We start from the raw sequence: 9,410 nt of genomic DNA, 5'->3' as shown, positions 1-9,410 counted from the left end.
ATCACTGTAATGCTGCATACGTCAAGAAGTGGAAAATACTTTAGTTCTCTCTCAAGGATTGTTGAGAATTGCTCTTTTCAGTGGTTGTGGAAACCATTCTTTTTTTTTTTTTTTGCTGGTAGTGGGAACTTCCGTGATATGGTCAGGAGTTGTGGGAATTACATGATGTTACAGGTTGTGGGAACTACTGAGGCCAGGGGTTGTAATAACTACAGTTATGCTGGGATTTGTGAAATAGTCAGGGGTTACGGGAACTACTGTAATATATGTAAGGGTTGTGGGAACTACTGTAATGTGGTTAGGGTTTGCAGGAACTACAGTGATGGGGAAATTACTGTAATGTCAGATGAAAACTACAGTGGTGTGGTCAAGAGTTGTGTGACTTGTGGTACCAATTATACAAGGTTGTAGGGAACTACCACTTGTGCTATCGAAAGAGAGTTGAGAGAACTACTGTGGTGCGGTCAGTTGTGAGTAATGTGATGTGGTCAGTTGTGAGAACTACTAAGATGTGGTCAGGGGTTGTGGGAACTACTGTGATGCATTTATGGGCCAGAAAAAGTTGTAATGAGGTCAAGGGGTCAAAAGAATGCCATACAAATGTTAGGGATTGTGACACGATGTGAAGGGGTTACACGAACTAATGCCGTGAGGTCGACGGTCGCAAAAAAAGTGCTCTACTGCAGACAAAGGTCATGAAGTGTGTTGCAGCGGGGTCGACAGGACATCTATTACGAGTCAGAGCTCGGTCTCATGAGTACTACTACAGTCAGGTAGGGTCAAAGACTTGCTGTGAGGACGGGTCACGCGGACTGTTGTACAATGAACAAGGATCATCAGCAAGTTACACAGTACGATCGAGTACCAAGGAAACTGCTGCAACCTCTCGATCATGAGAAGTGCTCTAGCCATGTGAATGGTCATATATACATAAACGAGCACATCATTCATGACAACTGTTGTACTAGGGGTCAGGAAGTAGTTCAATGCTGAATCAGGTCATATGTTATGACATCAAACCTCAGTTTAACGAGCGGGCGAAGTTATGGACGAGTTGGCAACCCATCCCAGCGCACTTGTTGCTATGCGGGCTATCGGTCGATGCAGTGCAACCACCTCCTATCGTATGGCTTCATCCCTTCTTTTCTCATAATAAGCTACTTAAGGGTTACTTGCGTTTAATTATCTTACCTCCGTTTCATATCCAAAGAAAACTGAGAGGCTTCATGTGCGTCTGGTAACAGGAAACAAAAACTAGCGTCACGGGAAAATTTAAAATCTGCATCGTGATTCATTCGTTCATAACGCAAGCCGTGGCAATACTGCAAACGCTCTCCGGATACCACGCCAAATTTTGGTAAATTACCCAGAGTTTGAAGACGAATTACTGACATCCGGGGAAGTCTCAGGAACGGCAAATTTTGGAATATTTGAAGCCTGCCAACGATGACTACTGCAAAAGTATCGAGTTGGCTCAGTGTAAAAACCAGTGCATCAACATATTGCTTCACTAGTTTTCCAGCCTTAACAATGATGTGTATATATTCGGAATCTTAACCTGACATTAAAATCTCATCATTAATCTATCTACTTTCGCTTCATTGTTTTGGGTATTTTCGGTCACAAACAAGTTATAATATTAGGGGCATCCGTCAACGTATATATATCTGAGATATAGTACGAAGGGGACAAGCAACTGGAGGAGGATGACGAGTCTTTCCAAAGCAGACTCAAAGTAAATGACTTTCGTTCCACGGATCAGAGGTGGATGACGAACACCCTATCTGGCATACGTGAGACCAATGAACAAATCCGTGAGGCAAGGAGGAACCATAGAAAGCCACAGTAAACAGTAACTTCAACTACGAACAGATGTACTGCTTTCAGAATCAACTGAAGGGAAACAACCACAGTGGAATGTGAACACGACATCTTTTTAAGTTCAAGGGATGGAAATGAATGAAACCTGACAGTATACCAGCTAGCAACAACAGTAGTTAACCAAATGTTGCCCAAACAGTGAAACTTAAAACACGAAAGAACCAGACTAGTCATGATTTTTTTTTCTATTCAAGGACAAGTCACAAACACACACAAGAGAGAACACATAGATCTTCGTTTGTGTGTGTAATTCCCTATTCTTCCTGTACGTGGAAGGTAATTTTACACTCGTGGGCCCCCTTCTCTTGAATAACCTCAATCATACCTCATACAAATTACGTAAGGCTGTTTGTATTAAACCATCTCTTCAGCCATTTCATTCCATTCATTCACCATTTATTCAGTAAATACTCTTCTTTGCATCTGTCTTGTACTCCATGCTTAATTTCGTGTGTATAAGTGGATTTATTCTCTGCTCCCTGTTATTTCTCTGAACGTTGCTACATCATATATATATATATATATATATATATATATATATATATATATATATATATATATATATATATATATATATATTATCCCTGGGGATAGGGGAGAAAGAATACTTCCCACGTATTCCCTGCGTGTCGTAGAAAGCGTCTAAAAGGGAAGGGAGCGGGGGGCTGGAAATCCTTCCCTCTCGTTTTTTTTTAATTTTCCAACAGAAGGAACAGAAAAGGGGGTCAGGTGAGGATATTCCCTCTAAGGCTCCGTCCTCTGTTCTTGGCGCTACCTCGCTAATGCGGGAAATGGCGAATAGTATGAAAGAAAAAGATATATATATATATATATATATATATATATATATATATATATATATATATATATATATATATATTATATATATATATATATATATATATATATATATATATATATATATATAAACCACGATAAATCCTTCGCTCGCTTTCATGCGATTACACGAAAGCGCACTAGAAACTTGGCTTCATTGTTACTCTTGGTTATCAGCAACTACCACTACGTAAAAAAAAAAAATAAATAAATAAACTCCGTGTGACAAAGTGCAGGTGTATATACATTGTCCGTTTATCATAAAGTTCTTCAGTCTTTGGAAACCTATCGGATCACATGGATGTTAAGTGCCGGCTCGTGTTCAGTTCACTTCCTCTCTCTCTACCCAGCGCCTCTCATCCGAAAACCAAGGAACGGGTAGGGCTTCCTAAGAGGATGCTATGCAGGCTTCTAAATATACCAGGCGTTAATGTGATGTAGGGAGGCAAACACACGGAAATACGTACACGAACAATTGAAAACAATGTAGATATTTCTCACATTCTTAGGGGGGAACTAAGGACAATTCGTGAGCTGAAAGAAAACCAGAACATGGTATGAAAATGCTTGACAAATAACGATATGAGGTTTACGTTCCCCACAAGGTGTTGAAATACCAAAACATATACGAATCGTTCGATGATAATTTTTGTATCAAACACTGTACCACATATACCGATGAGTATATTAAACACACAGTTCTAAATTGATAGTGAACATTAGAATTTGCCCAGCATTCGAAGATTACCCGACAGCTCAGAAAAGAGAATAGGTGATGAAAAAGCTTAAATCTCTCCTTCAACTATGTTCCCATCAAGAATTCAATGACACCGGGCATACGAGGATCGATTTATGATACCGCTGCAGCCGTCACGAAGATTACCGTACCTGCATGCGGGCAGTACTGGTTAAATATTCCTCCCTGGTAACGGGTGCCTACCACGTACTAGTTATCTTAATCAGTAACCAACTATATATAACTTATGCAAAAAAAGTAGACAAATTTGTGCTGGAGAATATTTTTTTTTTTTTTTTTTTTTTTTTTTTTTTATACTTTGTCGCTGTCTCCCGCGTTTGCGAGGTAGCGCAAGGAAACAGACGAAAGAAATGGCCCAACCCCCCCCCCCATACACATGTACATACACACGTCCAGACACGCAAATATACATACCTACACAGCTTTCCATGGTTTACCCCAGACGCTTCACATGCCTTGCTTCAATCCACTGACAGCACGTCAACCCCTGTATACCACATGACTCCAATTCACTCTATTTCTTGCCCTCCTTTCACCCTCCTGCATGTTCAGGCCCCGATCACACAAAATCTTTTTCACTCCATCTTTCCACCTCCAATTTGGTCTCCCTCTTCTCCTCGTTCCCTCCACCTCCGACACATATATCCTCTTGGTCAATCTCTCCTCACTCATTCTCTCCATGTGCCCAAACCATTTCAAAACACCCTCTTCTGCTCTCTCGACCACGCTCTTTTTATTTCCACACATCTCTCTTACCCTTACGTTACTTACTCGATCAAACCACCTCACACCACACATTGTCCTCAAACATCTCATTTCCAGCACATCCATCCTCCTGCGCACATCTCTATCCATAGCCCACGCCTCGCAACCATACAGCATTGTTGGAACCACTATTCCCTCAAACATACCCATTTTTGCTTTCCGAGATAATGTTCTCGACTTCCACACATTTTTCAAGGCTCCCAAAATTTTCGCCCCCTCCCCCACCCTATGATCCACTTCCGCTTCCATGGTTCCATCCGCTGACAGATCCACTCCCAGATATCTAAAACACTTCACTTCCTCCAGTTTTTCTCCATTCAAACTCACCTCCCAATTGACTTGACCCTCACCCCTACTGTACCTAATAACCTTGCTCTTATTCACATTTACTCTCAACTTTCTTCTTCCACACACTTTACCAAACTCAGTCACCAGCTTCTGCAGTTTCTCACATGAATCAGCCACCAGCGCTGTATCATCAGCGAACAACAATTGACTCACTTCCCAAGCTCTCTCATCCCCAACAGACTTCATACTTGCCCCTCTTTCCAGGACTCTTGCATTTACCTCCTTTACAACCCCATCCATAAACAAATTAAACAACCATGGAGACATCACACACCCCTGCCGCAAACCTACATTCACTGAGAACCAATCACTTTCCTCTCTTCCTACACGTACACATGCCTTACATCCTCGATAAAAACTTTTCACTGCTTCTAACAACTTGCCTCCCACACCATATATTCTTAATACCTTCCACAGAGCATCTCTATCAACTCTATCATATGCCTTCTCCAGATCCATAAATGCTACATACAAATCCATTTGCTTTTCTAAGTATTTCTCACATACATTCTTCAAAGCAAACACCTGATCCACACATCCTCTACCACTTCTGAAACCGCACTGCTCTTCCCCAATCTGATGCTCTGTACATGCCTTCACCCTCTTAATCAATACCCTCCCATATAATTTACCAGGAATACTCAACAAACTTATACCTCTGTAATTTGAGCACTCACTCTTATCCCCTTTGCCTTTGTACAATGGCACTATGCACGCATTCCGCCAATCCTCAGGCACCTCACCATGAGTCATACATACATTAAATAACCTTACCAACCAGTCAACAATACAGTCACCCCCTTTCTTAATAAATTCCACTGCAATACCATCCAAACCTGCTGCCTTGCCGGCTTTCATCTTCCGCAAAGCTTTTACTACCTCCTCTCTGTTTACCAAATCATTTTCCCTAACCCTCTCACTTTGCACACCACCTCGACCAAAACACCCTATATCTGCCACTCTGTCATCAGACACATTCAACAAACCTTCAAAATACTCATTCCATCTCCTTCTCACATCACCGCTACTTGTTATCACCTCCCCATTTACGCCCTTCACTGAAGTTCCCATTTGCTCCCTTGTCTTACGCACCCTATTTACCTCCTGGAGAATATATATATATATATATATATATATATATATATATATATATATATATATATATATATATATATATATATATATATATAGTAGTGTAAGTATTGAAGCAACTTTAACTACAATCGATATACTTTATTAACACCCATCTCATACCTCTGCCAAATATGTAAATCAAGTCCATAAAGTTTACAAAACATACCAAGTATCCATATCAGCATGAAGCACGTTTATCAATGTAAACCGCCAACAACATATCAACAAAACCTCCTATCACATTATGAACAACGGAAACATATCTTTATCAACACAAATCAACGTAAGCCACATATCAAGGAAAACCTAATTGCACATCCTTATCAAGATCAACTCTTTTCAGTTCATCCTATCATAACACTATCCAATATATACAATATCACACAAAAAAATCAAAAGAAATTTCACACCGTACAATCTAATTAAGTGCAAAAGTTTCTTACAGAGTATAAAGATATTTCCTATTAGAGTGGAAGTATACGAACACAGACATAATCTATGGGCCTCTTTCCGTTAATCGTGGCTCACTGAGATATTCACATTTTTTTTAAGACAGGTCAGATGGGAGCCAAATTAAACAAGTGAAAATAAATAATCATCTTCGGCACTTCACACGGGACTATAGGAATTAAGACGGGAAGTTTTCTGCATAAGATTGAAAGGTTCTAAATCAATAACGATTATCAAGCCAGGGTCAGCCATATGGAAAAACAAAACAAAACTAATATTTCCCAATATATACCTTCCATCCACCATCACAAGCATTCTAGCACTACCGAAATCCTTGTTTATTCTGGAATCAGTATACAAACAGTGATCATTGGGTTCATCATTCTCATAAAACAATGTCTAAGAACCGTTTCCGAGAGAGAATACAGCTGCTAATACCCACAACAAGCGACATGAATCAAGATCAAAAGAGGTACACTATATTTCCTTTCTGAGTCGCCGACGACTCCAAAAACAACTGTGAACTTGTGGCTACCTATCCTTCCCCACGACGGATGTACATATGAGACCCGCCGCCCTGGATACCTCAGGGATGATGCAGAGCTACAATCGGACCCGTCGCTACGGGCAGCTAGCTGTCTACAGAGATGGGAAGATATAGATGATAGAGCAGGAGCGCCAACCCAGTTGAGACTGCTAATGGTGAGGGGTGTAGACAGCATGGCAGACCAGCCACCCTAGGTGGTTGTCTTAAGGGAAGATGTAGATGGTACAGCAGGCGAGTCTGGCGCCAGCGTTGCCTGTGGTGACGGAGCCCTGGTCCCCGCCTAACCCTAGGTCGTCCTTTTTCTCGTGTACCACTATCGACCGGCCTACGATCGACCTCGGCCCCGACAGGCTGATCACTCTGTCGGTAATCTGCGACAAAGCAAACCGTGAATAAATCAATCCTAGCCTAAGATGCGCAGCAAGGTGCAAGCAGGACAATCTTAAACCACTACCTGTCAAAAAACATTTATATTATCTCGACTGCAAAAGTTCAATCTCAAACACATCCCTGAGGACTGAGAACTGGGTCTAGACATACTGAAAAATGAAAAATGATCATGTAAATGACATTCCATCAACTTAGACCTATTTTTCTAGAGCTGGGTGTGTTCACGATAAACTCAGCCAGATTGACAGGATTCCCAGCCTCATTACTCTCTAGATCCACTTAGTGGCCTACTACGACAGACAATACGCTAAAGATGACTACGGAAACGTCCTGTATCTATAAGAAAGCCGTGGCGTGCGTGTGTGTGTGTGTGTGTAAAGCTCCAGAAAGCGTCAACAGACGGAGGGTGGTGACTGCTTACCAAAGTCCCCATGAATAAATTTTCCAGCAACACCTGGGCGTTTAAAAGTTGACTCTATTTGACCACCTGCTTGCTAAATACAGTTCACAGTTCCAGTATGGACTTCGGTTATTTAGTGTGGCCCATACTTAATTCTAGTCCTAAATGAACATGTGTGTGTGCTCTTTTACCCTTCTTACACCTGCAGGCTACATACGAACACACACGTATATAATGCAGCAATGATCATTGAAAAAAAAGTGTCATGAACATGCGAGAGGTCTGCACAGTTCTATCATGTTACCGTGGGTGTCATATTGGTGTTATCATTCCAAAATCCTTAACGCCATTACGGTGAGAATGGTCAAGACAGGTGGAATGCACACAATGCATCACAAAATGATGAAGGTTGAAACGTCTATGCAAGGAGTTCCAACTTTCCAATTTCTTTTACGTATGTACAATGTACAACTTATCATCACAGTGTCATTACAATTCACGGCAGGAAATTCATTAAAACAAACAGGTTCTGACGCTATCCATAATATCACTTCCTGGCCAACAATTACGTAAACAAAAGGTTTACAAACTTGGATTGTTGCACAAGACTCTAGGTACCCCAGTGTCTGGCACAGACACCGCCTGTACTGCTTAAGACATTTTGTATTTATCAAAACTAGAGCAAAGATTATCCGCGATCAAATAACAATCGACGTCATCTAATATGTATTTCGTAAAGCTATACATAGGCATATATCAAAGCAACTGCATAATCAGTACCATATATCACACCAAAAGTTATATAGAAACATAAGTACAAAGCTGTTATATAATATGTAAAATATGCTGTTATCTAATCATATTGTAGCCGCGTCCAACACTAAAGGCCACAAGTGCATTTCGCATAAAATGCATTATTTTCAAAAACACTTACGACCGACAACGGAAATCAATAATTCGTCACACACACACACTATAAAATAAACCTCTGGTCTGATAACATATTGCTGGATAATGTTCCAAGTCAAAAGGTTCCCAAGTTATAATACTAAATTCAGATCAACATGGACATCTTGGTTGTACTCGATGACCGGCAGCGGTTTGAACAGCATATAAAGAGGTATCTAAATCCTTCACAGAGAGCATAAGGTACTTACGTGAACAATGGCAGTTCCTGTGCCGCTCCCGTCGGACACGCTCTCAATGTTGCCTAAGTCGCCGACGTGCCGTTCGTGCGAGTTCCGTCCACCGTGATTGTAGTTGTCCGGGTTGTAATGTCCCAAAGCTGCGGTGCACTGGCCGCCCGTCACACCGTATTTGTGGACGTGGAACCCATGCATCCCAACAGCCAAACCTGAAACAAACAAAGACTGCAATATCCATGTAAAAATCACTCACCGAAACCAACTTCAATTCAATCGTGTCAAGTTTAAGGGTTGGGAGAGTTCAGTTTAACTGCGCATGTAGATTTTCTTACTTCTGATTGCCCCAATTTCAAAAGATTGGTGAAACCCCGGTCACGCAATACTAACGAAGTTTTTATTAGCTTAGTAATTTCTTTACGAAGACCAATCATAATCGGAACCTAAATTGAAAGTAGGGGGGGGGGGGGGGTAGAGTTGGTTGGTGGGGTAGACAACTCATTCAATCAACAGTTCCAACCCCCATCCATCACAAATGTTCGTCAACCATTCAATTCTGAAACATTCGTAATACTACGGTTAGCAGAACAGTAAAGTTAGCGGGAAAACATAAAGATCTTATACTGCATGAATTCGCCAATTCATATTGTAAATGTGCCTACGAAATACATTGTACCTTGATTAAAACTCTAAGCAGTCAACACACCTTTAATGAAATATTACCTTTCCCTACCTATTTCCCATCCTTGGTTTTTACAT

At 41.0% G+C, this 9,410-nt stretch overlaps 1 protein-coding gene across 3 annotated transcripts in view; it reads right to left on the bottom strand.

Moving 5' to 3' along the window:
- Positions 1–5,806: 5,806 nt before the first annotated feature.
- The window catches only part of LOC139747257 (superoxide dismutase [Cu-Zn]-like), a 29,741-nt gene continuing 26,137 nt past the window's right edge, over positions 5,807–9,410 (bottom strand). For all 3 annotated transcript variants that reach the window (XM_071659348.1, XM_071659347.1, XM_071659349.1), the window contains exons 4-5: positions 8,667–8,863; positions 5,807–7,090 (exon numbers count right to left, since the gene is read on the bottom strand). In XM_071659348.1, coding sequence (XP_071515449.1) covers positions 6,923–7,090; positions 8,667–8,863 — 365 coding nt within the window. In that variant the 3' untranslated portion in view covers positions 5,807–6,922. The remainder of the gene's footprint in view (positions 7,091–8,666; positions 8,864–9,410) is intronic.

This window comes from Panulirus ornatus, chromosome 68 (assembly GCF_036320965.1).
Source record: "Panulirus ornatus isolate Po-2019 chromosome 68, ASM3632096v1, whole genome shotgun sequence".
Lineage (NCBI taxonomy): Eukaryota > Metazoa > Arthropoda > Malacostraca > Decapoda > Palinuridae > Panulirus > Panulirus ornatus.
Note: the sequence above shows the minus strand (reverse complement) of the source record. Positions and strands in the feature narration are given on the sequence as shown.